General features: G+C 39.5%; 1 protein-coding gene across 1 annotated transcript; it reads left to right on the top strand.

Moving 5' to 3' along the window:
• Positions 1–13: 13 nt before the first annotated feature.
• On the top strand, positions 14–18,258 carry qpctla (glutaminyl-peptide cyclotransferase-like a). Its single transcript, XM_057838544.1, has 7 exons — positions 14–523; positions 6,428–6,580; positions 6,641–6,934; positions 7,051–7,212; positions 11,335–11,434; positions 14,511–14,627; positions 16,154–18,258. Exons 1-7 carry the CDS (start codon positions 326–328, stop codon positions 16,297–16,299), a joined length of 1,170 nt encoding a protein of 389 aa, XP_057694527.1. The 5' UTR covers positions 14–325; the 3' UTR covers positions 16,300–18,258.
• The last annotated feature ends 1,143 nt before the right edge of the window (positions 18,259–19,401 follow it).

The raw sequence follows: 19,401 nt of genomic DNA, 5'->3' as shown, positions 1-19,401 counted from the left end.
AACAAGAAGAAGAATAAACACACCCCGGAAGTTTACATGTTTAAATTTTTAAAATAAACTAATGCGCTAAACCCAGCACAATAATTTATATTAGTTCATATTTTTTAATTGAAATACACTAACGTGTTACGACGGAAATGCGTTGTTACCTCAAAATAGCATTTAGAAGTATATTTTTACGTTAACGTAAACTTCTGCACTTCAGATGAGCTTGTTTTTATTCCTCAGGTTCCGCCTCTTGTTTTGCTCCCTTCCCTTATTTGATCAATCTATGAACACGTAGTTGTTTGGATCCGCTGCGAAGAGAACCTGCGCAGTCTTTGTCATGTCCAAGACTACCCGACGGTATATGCCCCCGCGGCAGGGGAACGACTGTGACCGGCTGACAAGGCCCCGTCCCCAACTGCTACTGCTGCTGCTGTTCCTCCTCGGGGCGCTGGTGGTGGTCCTGGTTCTCGGGTTCTACGTGTCCAACGTCTCCGACGGGAACAGCGTGTCTGCTGCAGATCTGACCAAAGACAAGGTAAAACGGAAAGGGGCAAAAAAAATGACATCTCATTGTGCAATGATGTGAAAATTCCATTAAAATGGTCTGTGAGGTCATCAAACTTAATCATAGTTTTTCTTCTGATTGCTTGTTACCCATGTTTGTTCACACGCGTCGCTGACATATGTTCAGGAGATGTATCCAAGATTCCCACCCGCTACAAAAGAGCAATCCACATTGCCCATAATGTGAAAATGTTTGATGCATCCACCAAATCTTTTGTTGACAACCTTTTAATTTGCTCCATATGGCAACATATTTGCAATTTCTTATCCATCAAAATTGTATTTATTTTTTTTACCACAATCTTTCAAGTAATACTCTCTTAAAAAGAAATACAAATGAACTACGACTGCCCAGTACACAAAAAGACGCAACGCTGGCATCTTTAAGATAACTGGACTAACTACTTAAATGGTCTACAATTAATCAGCTGCGATTATTTAATTGGACTCGGTCAGTGGAATGAAAAAGTGTTTGAACCTTTTGGAATTTGTCATGAAATGTGATCTGATCTTTGTCAAAATCACAAGGATGAAAATACAGTGTCTGCTTTAACTAAAACCACCCAAACATTTATAGGTTTTAATATTTTAATGAGGATAGTATGCAAACAATGACAGAAGGGGGGAAATAAGTAAGTGAACCATCACGTTTAATATTTTGTGGCGTGTGTAACTTCAACCAGACGCTTCCTGTAGCTGCAGATCAGTCTGACACATCGATCAGGACTAATCTTGGGCCATTCTTCTCTACAAAACTGCTGTAATTCAGTCAGATTCCTGGGGTGTCTGGCATGAATCACTGTCTTTAGGTCATGCCACAGCATCGCAATGGGGTTCAAGTCTGGACTTTGACTTGGCCACTCCAGAAAGTATATTTTGTTCTTCTGAAACCATTCTGAAGTTAATTTACTTCTGCGTTTTGGATCATTGTCTTGTTGCAGCCCCCCCATCCTCTTTTAGCTTCAACCGTCTGACAGACGGCCTCAGGTTTGCCTGCAAAACACCCTGATAAACTTTTGAATTAATTCTTCCATTAATGGTTGCAAGTTGTCCAGGCCCTGAGGAAGACAAACAGCCCCAAATCATGATGCTCCCTCCACCATGCTTCACGGTGGGGATGAGGTGTTGATGTTGGTGAGCTGTTCCATTTTACCTCCACACGACCTTGTGTGTTACTCCCAAACAATTCAAGTTTGGTTTCACCAGTCCACAAAATATTTTGCCAAAACAAATTGTCCAAGTGCCTTTTTGCGAACATTAAACAAGCAACAATGTTTTTTTTTAGACAGCAGTGGCTTCCTCAGTGGAGTCCTCCTATGAACACCATTCTTAGCCATGGTTTTTCATATAGTTGATTTGTGCACAGAGTTAAAGCAGACACTGTATTTTCATCTGTGATTTTGACAAAGATCAGATCACATTTAATAGTGATTTTATGCAGAAATATGAGAAATTCCAAAAGGTTTGGATACTTTTTCATACCACTGATGCGTTTACATCCATAGAATATACCTACTAAATTTCATTCTGATCCATTCAACAATAGGCAAGGCAAGGCAAGGCAAATTTATTTATATAGCACAATTCAACACAAGGCAATTCAAAGTACTTTACATCACATGAAGACCATAAAAATCACATTTAAATCAACACAACGTAAAAACCAAGACAAATGATCGCATTTAATCACAGGATAAAAATAAGTAAATAAAAATAAAACAAAAATAAAAATAAAGCAAAAACTACTACTACTAATAATCATTGAAATCAGCAATGGACATAAGCACAAGAGGAATAGAAGGCAGGTAGGTTGAAATATATAGACAGTTATGGATATGCAGTGCCAAACAAAAGCGTTTTTAGCCCTGATTTAAAGGAGCTAACAGTTTGAGCATACTTCAGACGTTCGGGTAACTTGTTCCAGAGGTGAGGAGCATAATAACTAAATGCTGCCTCACCCTGCTTGGTTCTTGTTCTTGGAACATGCAGAAGACCCGTTCCAGACGACCTTAGGGGTCTAGATGTCTCATAGGAATCTAACAAGTCAAGCATGTATTTTGGTCCAAGGCCATTAAGTGTTTTGTAGACGAGCAGTAGTATTTTATAGTCTATCCTTTGACTCACTGGAAGCCAGTGTAGCGATTTCAAAACCGGTGTAATGTGGTCCAGCTTCCTTGTATTTGTGAGGACTCTGGCTGCAGCATTCTGTACTAGCTGCAGCTTCCTGACTGATTTTTTATCAAGACCTGTAAATATACCGTTGCAGTAGTCCAATCTGCTGAAAATGAATGCATGCATAAGTTTTTCCATGTCTTGTTGAGTCAGAAGCCCCTTAATTCTGGTTATATTTTTTAGGTGGTAATAAGCGGATTTAGTGACGGACTTTAGATGGCTATCAAATTTTAGGTCTGAGTCAATAATTACGCCAAGGTTTCTGACTTGATTTGTAGCTGTTAGTGACATTGTGCTAAGTTGGCTGCTTATCTTTGACCTTTCCTTTTTTGGCCCAAAAATGATCACCTCTGTCTTCTCTACATTTAACTGGAGAAAATTCTGGCACATCCATTCATTGATTTGACGAATGCATTTACTCAGGGAGACTAAGGGACTATAATCATGTGGGGACACAGAAATGTACAGTTGTGTGTCATCTGCATAGGCGTGATAGGAGATGTCATACTGTTCCATTATCTGAGCTAACGGAAGCATATAGATGTTAAATAAGAATGGTCCAAGAATTGACCCTTGAGGGACTCCACACGTGAATTTGGTTCGTTCTGACTGATAGTTTCCAATTGACACAAAGAAATCTCTATCATGTAAATAGGATGTGAACCACTGAAGAATAGTGTCAGTAAGCCCTACCCACTGTTCCAATCTGCTGAGTAGTATGTTGTGATCAACCGTGTCAAATGCGGCGCTGAGATCCAATAGTAGCAGAACAGATTATTTGCCTGCATCGGTATTCCGACGAATATCATTTAGGACTTTGATAAGCACGGTCTCGGTGCTGTGTTGTGGCCGAAATCCAGACTGAAATGAGTTAAAAAGATTGTTTTGCATCATAAAAGTCTGGATCTGTTCAAACACAACCCTTTCGATAATTTTCCCCAGGAATGTCAGATTTGATATGGCCTGTAATTACTAATGGTTGAGGCATCCAGATTAGGTTTTTTTAGGAGAGGTTTTATTACTGCAGTTTTTAAAGTCTGAGGAAACTCTCCTGTTTGGAGGGAAGTATTTATAATCTGAAGTATGTCTGGGGCTATGCAATGAAAAACAGTTTTGAAGAAGTTTGAAGGAAGGATGTCAAGGCAGCATGTTGTGGGCTTTAATTTCGATACAATTTCTGTTAAAGTGGCATAGTCCAGGAGGCTAAACTGTCTAAGATTGACGTGGGGGACATTTTGGGAGGTGTTTAGTGTAACATTTGTTAATCCGGAGTTGCACACAGCCTGGCTAATCTTTAGTACTTTGTGTGTAAAGAATGCTGCGAAATTATTACAGGACACCTCAGATGCCAATTCCTGAGGTATTGATGCTTGTGGGTTTGTCAGTTTGTCAACAACAGAAAATAGTGTGCGAGTATTGTTGGTGTTTCTACTAATGATCTCTGAAAAATATGATTGTCTAGCATTTTTCAGTTCCTGGTTGTATTTGCGAAGACTCTCTTTGTAGATATCATAAAAAACTAGGAGTTTGTTTTTTCGCCATCTGCGTTCTGCTCGTCTACAAACTTGTTTTTGTTTTATAGCTAGTATGGCATTTCTCCAGGGTGACCTCTTCTTTCTTGACAAAGTTTTTGTCTTAATCGGGGCAATAGTGTCCATTACAGTCATCACACTGGAACTGAAACTATTTACAAGTTCTTCCACTGGAGCTATTGTAGAGGTTAATGATAAGGCATACGCCTGTGTGAATAACGCACATGTGTTATCACTTATGTAACGCTTCCTAATCACCTCTGTTTCCCTTTTCAGAGGATGGACAGGGGTGGTCATTTTAAACATAATGCAGTAGTGATCAGACAGAGCAACATCATTCACTGTGACCTCAGAGATGTTAAGACCTTTGGATATTATTAAGTTATAAATTATGTAAAATTTGTTAAAAATGTTAAATTATGTGCCCTCTGTTATGTGTTGGAACTGTGACATGCTGAGATAAACCAAATGTATCCAAAATATTTAAAAGCTCTCTAGCACATCCTTCTTCAGGATTATCAACATGAATGTTAAAGTCACCCACTAAAACAACACAATCAAAGTCCATGCAGACGGAAGACAGTATTTTGGTAAGCTCATCAAAAAACATTGTGTGTACATTGTGCAATAATGGAGGAGTAGCTATTTTAATACGAACGTCTCTACGCCTCTACTTACGAACGTCTCTACAGTCTACATACAGAATTTTCAGGTTTCATCACACCTCAACGGGAAAATATTGCCTCTTGTTACGAAAGGAATTTCGGGATACGAAAGGCAAAAATACATTATGGGCTACTACTTGCAGCTCCCAAAGTTTACTGAACATAACATAGTTATAGCTGTTCTGCCATAGGCTATTGCCTAGCACAGTGGTTCTTAACATTGTAAAGGTACCAAACCCCCATACGTTTCACACATGCATTAACCGAACCCTTTGGAATTAGATTTTTTTTTTCCCAAATTCAAAATCCATATATCTAGGCTAGCAAGCTAAAACCTAAGTGAATTTCCATTCAAATTTCTTCTTATTTAGACAGCATGTTTTTAAAAAGGCCAAAATGTATGTTTTTATCTTTATGCCTGCAGCATCATCAGACCACTAAACCAAGACTGGCCCAATGCGCATAACATAGACTTCATAATGTATTGACGGGGCGCGGGGCCGATAAATAGGGGGCCTGCATTGTTGGCGAGGGCGTCAAAGCTGACCGAGTGGAATCACAGACAAAGAGCTTTTTTCGTTTAAAATTTTTGTGAATAAATGCTTAAATCCCTGAATTCTTGACAGATATGGATGTAAAACAGTCTTGATTCTTGGTTAAAAGCAAAAACAAAACAAAAAAAAACTTGCCGTTAGCATTTATTTTACGTAAATATGTCCAAGTACAATGTTAGTCTGTTAGTAAATGTAGCTAGCGGCCGCCTTATGCAAACAGAGCTTTTCCGGTGAAAACTCGTGTAAATAAATCGTTAAATCCCTGAATTCTTTATACATATGGACATAAAACAGTCTTGATTCTTGGTTAAAAGCAAAAAAAAAAAAAAAAAAACTTTCAGTTAGCATTTATTTTACGTAAATATGTCGAAGTACAATGCTAGTCTGTTAGTGAATGTAGCTAGCGGCCGCCTTATGTAAACAGAGCTTTTCCGGTGATAATTCTTGCGAATAAATGCTTAAATCCCCGAATTCTTTATAGATATGGGTGTAAAACAGTCTCGATTCTTGGTTAAAAGCAAAAAAAAAAAAAAGTGCCGTGCTATATGTGGTCCAATGTAGATGGCCAACCGGGAACCCAGGTAACAGTCGTCGGGGTGAGACTGAGAAGGGGACGTCAATTGAGGGAGGCGGGCCAAAAAGTGACTGGGTGAAATAGGGCAGAAAGTAATAATCAGGGTCAGAGTCAGTCGGAATGGAGATTAACCAAATCAGGGCCTTCTTCACAATCAGAAAAGTCTGAATCTAAAAAAAGGTAAGGAAGTGGGCTTGTGGGGGGATATGACGAAGACATGGCTGTGTTATCAGGTGACAAAAATAATTACGAGAGCATGAGCTGGCGGGCAGGTTGAGAATGTTCGGCAGGCAGATAAGTGTCGTGTGCCTGCTATAAGCTGATTCATCCTAAAATTTAATACGTATAAAGGATCACTTTTTTTTGCCTCTTCTACAGCGGTCTCAATATCACAAACACACGAAGTACTCTTCGACTCAAGTGCAGCGCTTAGCCTCCCAAGTGGATGGAAATCGGTTGTGGGAAGCTCATCTGAGGCCCATCCTGATAGAGAGGCTGCCTGGGTCGAAAGGCAGCCTGGTTGTACGGCAGGTAAGTCTCATTAAAGTGTTCCCTGCTATACAGTTGTCCTGCTAAGTTGTTGTTCTTTAGCATATTACCTCCACGTTGTCCTTGCTGTCCGCCGGCTGGGACTTAGACCTGGACACCTTCACGGCCGCCACGCCAAAAGGGATGGTCACGTTCACAAATATCATTGCCATTCTGGACCCTTCGGCCCCTCGCAGGCTGCTGCTGACGTGTCATTACGACTCCAAAGCGCTACCTCCACACAGCCGGAACCCGGGGAGAGTCTTTATTGGGGCTAGCGACTCAGCGGTGCCCTGCGCTATGATTTTGGAGTTGGCCACCGTGCTGGATAAACAACTCAAGTCCTTCAAACAACAAGTGAGTGGAAGCACGGTAACATGTAAGGTTCTTCAATTTTTTATGTTACTGCTTTTATTGTTCGTAAAAACATCACTACTGTCTTAGCTTCTTCCTCTCCCATCTTCTTTTCGTAGAAGCCTCCTATAACTCTGCAGCTCGTCTTTTTCGACGGGGAAGAGGCATTTGGGCAATGGACGGCCACAGACTCGCTTTACGGCTCCCGTCACCTGGCTCAACGTATGGCCGCCACGCTCCACCCTGACGACAACTCAGAAACTACTCTGTTGCAATCTGTGGTGAGGGATGCCCTGGCATACAAGTATAATTCCGTCCTACGGGAGGAAGTTATGCAAGTTATTCAATAGAGGTGTGCATCGGTACTGCCCTCACGATTCGATTTGATTACGATTCGGAGGGCCACGATTCGATTCGATTCGATTCAGTGGGTCACGATTCGATTCGTTTCGATTCGGCAATGCATCGCGATGCCTTAAAGCCTGGGATGCATTAAAATTCTAAAGCAAAGCATATTTTTCGTGAATCATGAGGCAACACAAGCGGTCAGACATTAAACAACTTTTTATTGGCTCTTGTGTCACTCCTGGTTAAAGTCAAATGAAAATACTTTTAGATATATATTTAAAAAAAAAAAAAAACCAGATCACAGCATTTAATTGGTGCTTTGAATGAGACCAGGGCTTTCTCTTTTTTTTACACACAGTAGCAGCCTTTCACACAGTGAAATACATCTGAACTCCTGTGCAAAATCAGTAATAACAGTCACTGTATTTTAGTCACAACAACCCATCGATAAAAATATTCAAGTAAATATTAAAGCGAAAAAGAAAATATTGTAGTGCAGCAGCATCTTTATCGCAATATCAATCCAGGGATCAGTTCAGTTGCAAACAAAACATCCAACTAAATTGCAATGTAGAACAAAAGTAAAATGTGGGCCTAACCCATTATATATGTGCAATCAACTTAGAAATGCAATCAGTAACTACCACATAACAATAAAAAATAATGAATTAAAATGTGCAGCAGCATTTTAGCAGCCATAACAATCTGTTTCAACATGAGGAAATATCTTTTTTTTTAGCAATTGAGAGAGCAGAGAGACAGTCGAGGTTAGATGGGGCCTAAAAAATCCGACCCGACACGGCCCACTGGTATTGAAGCCCAACCCGGCTTGGAGTGACGCGAAAAAAAAAAAACGCAGCAGCAGCAATTTATTTTCATTTCTTCGAGATGGCAGAAATAACGCATGTTTCTTAATGTTTAAATAGTCTACATATTTTTGTGATCATTATAGAAGCATTTGCACAACGAAATAACGCTGGGAAAGTTTAATATTAAAAAAAAAAAAACATGCGATTTTGCAGACACACAGAGGAGAAGATTCAAAAGGATCACATGTGTTGCCTTTGTGTGCATAAAAAAGTGTCTTTCGTAACGAATTCTCAGTTGGCAGATAAAAAACGCAAGTTTTCTTTATGTTTAAATAGTCTACATATTTTTGTGATATTATAAAATCATTTACACAACGAAATAACGCTGGGAAAGTTTAATATTAAAAAAAAAAAACATGCGATTTTGCAGACACACAGAGGAGAAGATTCAAAAGGATTATATTTGTGTTGCCTTTGTGTGCATAAAAAAGTGTCTTTCGTAACGAATTCTCAGTTGGCAGAAAAAAAACGCAAGTTTTCTTAATGTTTAAATAGTCTACATATTTTTGTGATATTATAAAATCATTTACACAACGAAATAACGCTGGGAAAGTTTAATATAAAAAAAAAAAAAAAACGAGTTTGCAGACACAGAGGAGAGGATTCAAAAGGATCACATTTGTGTTGCCTTTGTGTGCATAAAAAAGTGTCTTTCGTTACGAATTCTCAGTTGGCAGAAAAAAAGTTTTCTTGGCAGTTTTCTTAATGTTTAAATAGCCTACATATTTTTGTGATCATTATAAATTCATTTACACAACGAAATAACGCTGGGAAAGTTTAATATTAAAAAAAATTATTATTTTTTTTTAAAACGAGTTTGCAGGCACACAGAGGAGAGGATTCAAAAGGATCACATTTGTGTTGCCTTTGTGTGCATGAATAAAAGCGTCTTTCGTAACGAATCGCAAGCGCCACAGCGGAGGAGAAGAAGAAAAAGCGGGCGGCTTCACTGCTTCATGTGAGTGCACAAGCAAATGCACAATACAGAGAGCCTGCTCTCGGTTTTATCCCATTTTTAAATTTTTTTTTTTTATAATTTATTAGTCCGGCGCGGGGAGGCCCGGCCCGACCCGACCCGACCCGACCCGACTCGAACGTGAATGCTTAACATTTTGGGCCTGAACTCGGGCACAAGATCTAACCTCTAAGACAGGGGTGGGCAATTATTTTTCCCCAGGGGCCAAATGAGAAGCAGAAAATATTGTGGAGGGCCGGACCAAAATTTGAAATCTACTCGTTATTAATTTTATTTCAACATTGAAATAAGTAAATTGTATTGTTTACAGAAGCTGGTAAGAGTATGTGTTATTGTTAGATAATGAGAGAGTGAGGTTGTTTTACAAAAAACCTGAATTTATTCAGTGAAAACAGAGGTAAGTTTGCTACATTTTTGACTGCTTTTCAGTCACATTACCACAATGCTTTATTTTTAACTTTCTATAACGATACCACAATAATGTAACATAACTCAACATTTTTATCAAACTGCCAAACAGTGCAGAACAAACATGTTTCAGTATTTTTTTTTCTTCAGCGAGAGAAATCTAGCCTCTGTTGAGCTTTAACAAGAGCATCAAGGTCAGGTTGAATGTTTGAGGTGGAGATGTGAAGCACATCTGACAGATGGTCTTCAGTCAGAGAGGACCTGTACCTGGATTTGGTAAACTTCATTACTGAGAATGTTTGCTCACATGTGTAGGTAGAAAAACACCAAATAAACACCAATTTATGCTCAGCGTCAAGTTCAGTCACTTTATCTTGCATCCGTTTCAAAAGTCCTACTATTTCCCGGTCAGATTGGGACAACCATCAGTAGTGACTCCTACCAGTTTGTCCCATTTCAGTTCAAGCTTGTCCATGCATGCGTTTACCTTGAACAAATCACTCCCCGTGGTTGTTCCTTTCATTGATCTCACTGCTGCCAGCTCCTCCGTAATCGTGAAATCCTGTGTTATTCCTCGGAGAAACACGAGTAACCGCGCCGTGTCGCGGACGTCACAGCTCTCGTCCAAAGCCAAGGAGAAAAAGTCAAAACTTGCTACTCCACTTTTTAGCTGAAGTCGGAGATTCTCCGCGATGTCCTCCACCCTTCTGGTCACCGTTCGCCTGGACAGCGGGACTTTCTCAAATGCTTCTTTTTTCTCCGGATATATTAGTGCTGCAGAGTCCACCAAGCACTCTTTCACAAACTCTCCCTCCGAAAACGGCTTACAGTTTTTAGCGATTTTATGAGATATCACAAAGCTGGTCTTGGTTGCTGCATCCCGGGCTGCATATAGCTTGGTAAAATAGCCTTGTTGTTTTTCTAGCTTCGCTAGCAAATCTTCAGATAACCGCGCTCTTCCAGCCTCAGTCAGATGTCCGTATTTTTCTGCATGCTTCGTCTCGTAATGCCTACTCACGTTGTATTCCTTAAACACGGCGACCTGCTCACCACAAAGTAAACACACGGGTTTACCACCGACGTCTGTAAATAAATATTTAGTTGTCCATATTTTTTTTAAAACCACGAACTTTAGCGTCCACGTTTCTTTTTTTTGGCGTATGCAGACATTTTAGGGTTACCATTGAGTTGCTGCTAGTCACATGCACTCAGACTTGTTTCAGTACCTGGACGTAAATGACGTACGCATGCCGTAAACAGGTTTCAAAGTAAAAGCCCGGCTGTTTTAGTCCACGCATTACGCACAATTTTGAAAGTAGGTTTTATTTTCTTAAGTCCAAGCAACCTTTCGCGGGCCAGTCAGAGTGGGTCCGCGGGCCGTATTTGGCCCGCGGGCCGTAAAATGCCCGGGTCTGCTCTAAGAGATAGGACATAACATAACAATGGCTGAAGCGGAGAAAGAGGGAGCAAGAAAGATTCTTGATGCACCTAAGACATTGAAAGCTGACATCTGGAGACATTTCTATGAGGTTGGTGGGAAACTTGACCAGAGTTATACACTGTGTAAAAAATGAAACATGACAATAATAATACAAATGGGGAAACCAAATCCATTGCATCACCGGAATTGCGCAGGGAAGATTTTTGAACGTACTTATATATTTTAAAATGCGCTGAATCGATTCGGCTTGTTGCCCGCATCGAATCGAATCGTCCATGCCCCGCATCGGGATGCATCGCCGCATCGATTATTGTTGACACCACTATTATTCAATCTGATTCACTTTCAACTGACTTTCCAGGAACTCTTTGTGCTGCTGGACCTTCTGGGTCCTCCTGATCCACTGATAGTAAACCACTTTGACAACACGGCACGCTGGTTCGACCAACTGATGGCAGCGGGTAGATGAACAGCAAATATGAGCCAATCTAATTTATATACGTACAAGCAATGGCGTACCGCACACATCCATTTTTAGACCGTGACGTCGCATCGTAAAGCGGAAGTAAAGCAGAAGTGGGATATTATAGACCCTCCCTCGCATAGAAACCATGTTAATTTTGCTACTTTTCTCCGGTAATCTTTCAAAAAGGAACATGCCGATCACACATTGCTTTTTTGGAACTTGTAGAAACGACTCTAGACATTACGACTTATGAAAGATGTTTTCTTCATACGTTTCCCGAAACCAAAACCTCGGAGGAAAAAATGTGAAGAATTAATCAACTTGCGCGGAGTTTTAACAGCAGCTCGGTGAAGCCATTAACATTTCATATGCAGTAAACATTTTGTTGGGTTGGCATGGTCTTACAGAGGACAAAGAAGTAAGCCGTTTTTATATTTTTATTTATATATTTATTTTCCTTTTAAACTGTCCTGTTCAGCTGTGAACACAACTCAACTCTGTGATCTAGAACCCAGTAATCCTGTGAATCCTTTGTGAGTGTAAGCCCGTTGGCGACCGACCCTACCCGGCCCCATCGGCAATCCCGGCACCGGGACCCCCCACCCGAGCGCGCCCTATCATAGACGAGCAGAGACTTCACGCAGCCGTTTTGATATTTTTAACTTATTTTTTAGCATGATGTTGTGCCGTGCTGCTTCTGTCTGACAATGAATGACCTGAAAATAATTAAAATGGTATCTGACTGCCACTTACCTTTTCTGTTGTTAAAAAAAAAAAAAAAAAAAAAAAAAAACTTTAGTAAGGGGGAAGCATAAATAAATTATAGAATTAAGATTTGTTAGGAGTGAAAAAATTAAAAGTGTTCGTTGCCTGTCACTGAGTAGCATTTGCGATCGCTCCACAAAACTAAGAATATAAATTACCCCCAAGAACGGTCAGAGACGTAGGACACTGAGAGGACAGGGCTGGTGGTAAAGGGTAGCTTGTTGAAACAGGAGAATGTCAGTGTCAGTCGCGTAAGAAAAAGGTGTCGATAAAAAAGCTAAGGCTATGCTTAGGTCGGCTCGTTTTTTTTTTTCCGTCTTTTTCAGCCCTCGACACTCAAGCCATCTATTTAACTGAACATTTTTATGTTCTTCCACATCTTTGTCAGTGAATTTGGCACCAGGGGCATAATTTTCGGAGAGAATTGGTAGGTTTCGCTCTGTAAACATCTCCTTCGTACATGATTTCCATTCATTTACTTTTGGGGAAGAGCTCCCGTTTGTCCTTCACTTAGCAACAGTAGCTAACAGAGGTGTGCATCGGCACTGCCCTCACGATTCGATTTGATTACGATTCGGAGGGCCACAATTCGATTCGATTAAGAGGGTCATGATTCGATTCGGCAATGCATCGCGATGCATTAAAGCCTGGGATGCATTAAAATTCTGAAGCAAAGCATATTTTTCTTCAATCATGAGGCAACACAAGCGGTCAGACATTAAACAACTTTTTAATTGGCTCTTGTGTCACTCCTGGTTGAAGTCAAATGAAAATACTTTCAGATATACTGTATATATTTTTTTTAAAAAAACAAAAAAAAAAACAGATCACACCATTTAATTAGTGCTTTGAATGAGACCAGGGCTTTCTGTTTTTTTACACACAGTAGCAGCCTTTCACACAGTGCAACATCTGAACTCCTGTGCAAAATCAGTAATAACAGTCACTGTATTTTAGTCTCAACGACCCATCAATAAAAATATTCAAGTAAATATTAAAGAAAACGACAAAGAAAATACTGTACTGCAGCAGCATCTCTATCGCAATATCAATCCAGGGATCAATTCAGTTGCAAACAAAACATTAAATAAATTGCAATGTAGAACAAAAGTAAAATGTAGGCCTAGCCCACTATATATGTGCAATAGAGGTTAGATCGGGCCTAAAAAATCCAGCCCGACCCTACACGACCCGTTTTTTTTTTTTTTTTTTTTTTTTTTTCTTGGAGTGACGTGAAAAAAAAAAAACGCAGCAGCAATTTATTTTCATTTCTTCGAGTTGGCAGAAAGAAACGCAAGTTTTCTTAATGTTTAAATAGTCTACATATTTTTATGATCATTATAAAAGCATTTACACAACGAAATAACGCTGGGAAAGTTTAATATTAAAAAAAAAAAAAACTTGGGTTTTGCAGACACACAGAGAAGATTCAAAAGGATCACATTTCTCTTGCATTTCTGTGCATTAATAAAAGTGTCTTTCGAAACGAATTCTTAGTTGGCAGAAAAAAACGCAAGTTTTCTTAATGTTTAAATAGTCTGCATATTTTTATGATCATTATAAAAGCATTTACACAACGAAATAACGCTGGGAAAGTTTAATATAAAACATGCGGGCCACGGCGTTCATGTGAGTGCACAAGCAAATGCACAATACAGAGAGCCTGCTCTCGGTTTTATCCCTTTTTTAAAAATTTTATTTATTTATTTATTTTTAAATAATTTATTAGTCCCGAACGTGAATGCTTAACATTTTGGGCCCGACCTGACCCAAAATTCGGGTCGGGCCCAAAATGTTAATCGAGTTCGGGCACAAGATCTAACCTCTAAGAGATAGGACATAACATAACAATGGCTGAAGCGGAGAAAGAGGGAGCGAGAAAGATTATTGATGCACCTAAGACATTGAAAGCAGACATCTGGAGACATTTTGGCTTCTACGAGGTTGGTGGGAAACTTGACCAGAGTTATGCGGTGTGTAAAAAATGAAACATGAGAATAATAATACAAATGGGGAAACCAAATCCGTTGCATCACCGGAATTGCGCAGGGAAGATTTTTTAACGTACTTATATATTTTAAAATGCGCTGAATCGATTCGGTTTGTTGCCCGCATCGAATCGAATCGTCCATGTCCCGCATCGGGATGCATCGCCGCATCGATTATTGTTGACACCGCTAGTAGCTAACGTCACCAATATTAATGAGCGGAAGTGACTTGTTGCTTGCGGTACGCCATTGGAACAAAAGTGAAGACACTTATTGACTTACCCTGCTATAATCCCTTAATGGGTGTCTTTTTAACAGAGAAGCGCCTCCATCGTCAGGGTCTCCTGAAGTCGCACCCGTCAGAGCACTCATACTTCAGGAAGGACAGGAGCTTCGGAAGGGTTGAGGACGATCATGTCCCCTTTCTTCGTAGAGGTGAATGCCTATGGTGTATTTAAATTGTAGCAATATTTGCACCGATCTTACAGTTTGACCCAAAAAACAATGGGAACTATTTAGCACTCCAATAAAAAAAAAATCAAGAGTGATGAAAGAAAAATATTCATTCACGGTATTTGAAACTTTAAAGGGAACCTCAGACTTAAAGACTTATCTAATAAGCCACAATTGTTCTCTTTTACTAAAATATGTTATGAGAAACACATAAGATATTGCCATTGATGTAAAAAATCTATAATATTTAGTACATGTTTCGACCTACGGAGGACGCCATGTTTTATGTGTGCAATGGACGCTCGGGGTGATAACATAGTTTGTCAGTGTCACTAGATGAACACTACCGGTTTACTGGGGGATGGTGTGGCTCAGAGGTTGTGGGTTCAATTCTCTGCCCTGATGTACTCGCCTAAGTATCCTTGAGCAAGATACTGAACCCCACATTGCTGTGTCACCAGTAGGTAGATGGCGATGTAGTGTAAAGTGTTTTGAGCGCCTTGAAAGTAGGCCTGTCACGATAACAAATTTTGGTGGGCAATAAATTCTCTCATAAATTATTGCAATATGCGATATTATTGCGCCCCCCCCCCCCCCCGCCCAATTTTTTTTTTTTACCAATTTACAATAACACAGTAAGAGTACAGTATATTTTAATAATACTTAGTAATATTAAGTACACCCATTTAAACAAAATAAACGTTTCATCTTAAATTCAAAAATACTTTTTAAGAAATCACAACTAAAAACAATAGACCATGCCTCTTAAGTAAAAGACAACAATACCAATACCGCACAGGAACACAGAATAAAAAAATATCTTTTCAAGAAAAAAATAAAATTGCACTTCAATAACTTAAGCATTTAGGCACAGAGGCATAAAGTTGTAGTAAAACAAACAATTGCACTTCAACAACAACAGAGAAAAATAGATTAATTAAGTAGCAGTAGGCTCCCTGTTAAGACCAACATTGGCTCAAACAATAACTTAGCTTAAGTTTTTTTTTTTTTAATGCAATCGTAATTTAGTTTATAGGTATATTTAGCCGAATTTTTTGGGTGGGAATATGTGTCTGAACCATTTGTTAAGAGCATTGTGTAAAAAAAAAAAAAAAGTTGGCATTTTATAGCATTTAAGCTAGCGGACTTTTGCTATGTAAGTTAGCCAATTGTTCGTTTGCTGTACTGGGATCCTCATTTATTTATTTTTCTATACCGTTTGAGGCTCAGCTCAGGTATTTGCATTTTTTTATGTTCCTTATCTGAATACTCGATTATTCGAACTAAATATTTCATCGATTAATCGACTACTAAAGTAATCGATAGCTGTTAGGGGTTTTTTTTAGACACTGACACCTTTTTAAAACGATATCTCGATTCTTGGCAGGATCATATCGATAACCTTTTGGGATACAATGTATCACGATATATCACCATTTCGATATTTTGTCACACCCCTAATTGGTACCACCTTAAAGTAATGTACTCCATGAATCTGTCACCTCCAGGCGTCCCGGTACTTCACGTCATCGCAACGCCCTTCCCGCATGTGTGGCACACGTTCGACGACACCGAGGAGAACATGCATCGGCCTACGGTGGAGAATTTGACCAAGATCTTGGCATTGTTCCTGGCCGAGTATCTTGGGTTGTGAGGCCAGGACAAGAACGTTTTCAGGATGACCTTATCAGCACCATTTGCACTTCAGTGGAGAGAGACTGGACACCAGCTGAGCTAAACCAAAGATCTCCTCCACTGTGCTGTCTCCTAGGTCAAGTATTGCACCTACTACCTAATGTTTCCGCAGCTCAAGGAAAATGTGAATTACATTTATTTTTTAGAAGCCTTTAGAATAGATGCCGAAATTTTCAATTTTAGTCTGTCAAAACACTGAAAAAAATATTGTAGCAAATATAAATAAGAAACTATGAAAATAGTGCAATTTCTTAGATTTAATGTGCTTATATCTGACGTTCTTCTGAGTAAATATGTCACAGCCAGAAATTTATAGGAAACATTGGATTATACAAGGTTCTCAAAAGTAACTTGGGGATGAGTCTGAGGTCATCAGCATTTTTATTGTAAACCTAGCAAAACTGACACCCCGCAACAAATTTACAGTGGGGCAAATAACTATTTAGTCAGCCACCAATTTTGCAAGTTCTCCTACTTGAAAAGATTAGAGAGGCCTGTAATTGTCAACATGAGTAAACCTCAACCATGAGAGAATGTGGAAAAAAAACAGAAAAGGACATTGTTTGATTTTTAAAGAATTTATCTCCAAATTAGAGTGGAAAATAAGTATTTGGTCACCTACAAACAAGCAAGATTTCTGGCTGTCAAAGAGGTTTAACTTCTTCTAACGAGGTCTAACGAGGCTCCACTCGTTACCTGTATTAATGGCACCTGTTTTAACTCAATATCGGTATAAAAGACACCTGTCCACAATCTCAGTCAGTCACACTCCAAACTCCACTATGGCCAAGACCAAAGAGCGTTCGAAGAACACCAGAGACAAAATTGTAGACCTGCACCAGGCTGGGAAGACTGAATCTGCAATAGGTAAAACGCTTGGTGTAAAGAACTCAACTGTGGGAGCAATTATTAGAAAATGGAAGACATACAAGACCACTGATAATTTCCCTCGATCTGGGGCTCCATGCAAGATCTCACCCCGTGGCGTCCAAATGATAACAAGAATGGTGAGTACAAATCCCAGAACACACGGGGGAACCTAGTGAATGACCTACAGAGAGCTGGGACCACAGTAACAAAGCCTACTATCAGTAACACAGTGTGCCGCTAGGGACTCAAATCCTGCACTGCCAGACGTGTCCCCCTGCTGAAGCCAGTACACGTCCAGGCCCGTCTGCGGTTTGCTAGAGAGCATTTAGATGATCCAGAAGAGGACTGGGAGAATGTGTTGTGGTCAGATGAAACCAAAATAGAACTTTTTGGTAGAAACACAGATTCTCGTGTTTGGAGGAGAAAGAAAACTGAATTGCATCCGAAGAACACCATACCCACTGTGAAGCATGCGGGTGGAAACATCATGCTTTGGGGCTGTTTTTCTGCAAAGGGACCAGGACGACTGATCTGTGTAAAGGAAAGAATGAATGGGGCCAACTATCGAGAGATTTTGAGTGAAAATCTCCTCCCATCAGCAAAGGTATTGAAGATGAGACGTGGCTGGGTCTTTCAGCATGACAATGATCCCAAACACACAGCCAGGGCAACAAAGGAGTGGCTTCGTAAGAAGCATTTCAAGGTCCTAGAGTGGCCTAGCCAGTCTCCAGATCTCAACCCCATAGAAAATATGTGGAGGGAGTTGAAAGTCAGTGTTGCCCAATGACAGCCCCAAAACAACACAGCTCTAGAGGAGATCTGCATGGAGGAATGGGCCAAAATACCACTAACAGTGTGTGTAAAGCTTGTGAAGAGTTACAGAAAACGTTTGGCCTCCGTTATTGCCAACAAAGGGTACATAACAAAGTATTGAGATTAACTTTTGGTATATACCAAGTACTTATTTTTCACCTTGATTTGCAAATAAATTCTTTAAAAATCAAACAATGTGATTTTCTGTTTTTTTTTTTTTGTTTGTTTTTTTTTCCACATTCTGTCTCTCATGGTTGAGGTTTACCCATGTTGACAGTTACAGGCCTCTCTAATATTTTCAAGTGGGAGAACTTGCACAATTAGTTGTTGACTAAATACTTATTTGCCCCACTGTATCTGTCCCCTACTGCACCACAGCACCAGTTTGAGCAGATTTGTCCTCTCACAATGCTCTAACGCATCTGTTTGATACTTGAAATTACTATACCAAATGTCTTAAATGGTACGTATTGTAAAACTTTGTTTTGAGCCATCGTGGGCCATTACGGAAGCTTACATTTAAAAGAAAGTCTAGTATCACTTGTTTACGTGATATTATAATGTAAAAATGTGGTGATTTATCACTTTGAAACATTGAAAGCACGTGTTTATGCTTCAGGTGCATGAGACACGCTTCTGGTACACTGATTTAATAAAAATGTGAGCAAATCCATGCTCAGTGCCTGTGCTTTGGTGTGCAACCGGTAGCCAGGTGATTGTACAAGTCTACCTGAAAGACGTGACTTGCTAAGTCACTCAGGAGTTGTCGCTAACATTCTTATGTGCACATTTCTCGTTTTTGCATGATAATACATTTCCTCGAGCACTTTTCATTGCACTGAGACTCTTTCCAAGAATAATGGAATTTTAAAAAATGCAAAAAATAATAAAACAAGCATGAAATCAGAAGTTAAAATCATGTATGAGGAAAAATTCAAAAAGGAACAAGACAAGAGATTAGGGCTGCAGCTATTGAATATTTTCGTAGTCGATTAATCGATGGACTAGGTAGAATAATCGAGTAATCGGATAATGAACATGAAAAATTAAAATACCTGAGCTGAGCCTCAAACGTTTTTTTTTTTTTTTTTTTTTTTTTTTTTTAAATGAGGACCTACAGTGGGGAGAACAAGTATTTGATACACTGCCAATGGGGAAAACTCATTGGCAGTGTATCAAATACTTGTTCTCCCCACTGTATGTACAAAAAAGGACAATTGGCTAACTTACATAAAAAAGTCAGCTGACTTAAGTGCTATAAAATGCTAAAAATTTATTTACAATGCTCTATACAAATGGTTCAGACACATATTCCTACAAAAATCAGCTAAATATACCTATAAACTAAATTATAAATGCATTAAAAAACAAGCTCAAA

The sequence above is a fragment of the Corythoichthys intestinalis genome, chromosome 6, assembly GCF_030265065.1.
Source record: "Corythoichthys intestinalis isolate RoL2023-P3 chromosome 6, ASM3026506v1, whole genome shotgun sequence".
In the NCBI taxonomy this organism is placed as follows: domain Eukaryota; kingdom Metazoa; phylum Chordata; class Actinopteri; order Syngnathiformes; family Syngnathidae; genus Corythoichthys; species Corythoichthys intestinalis.
The sequence above is the reverse complement of the archived record's forward strand: the minus strand, read 5'-3'. Positions and strand labels throughout refer to the sequence as shown.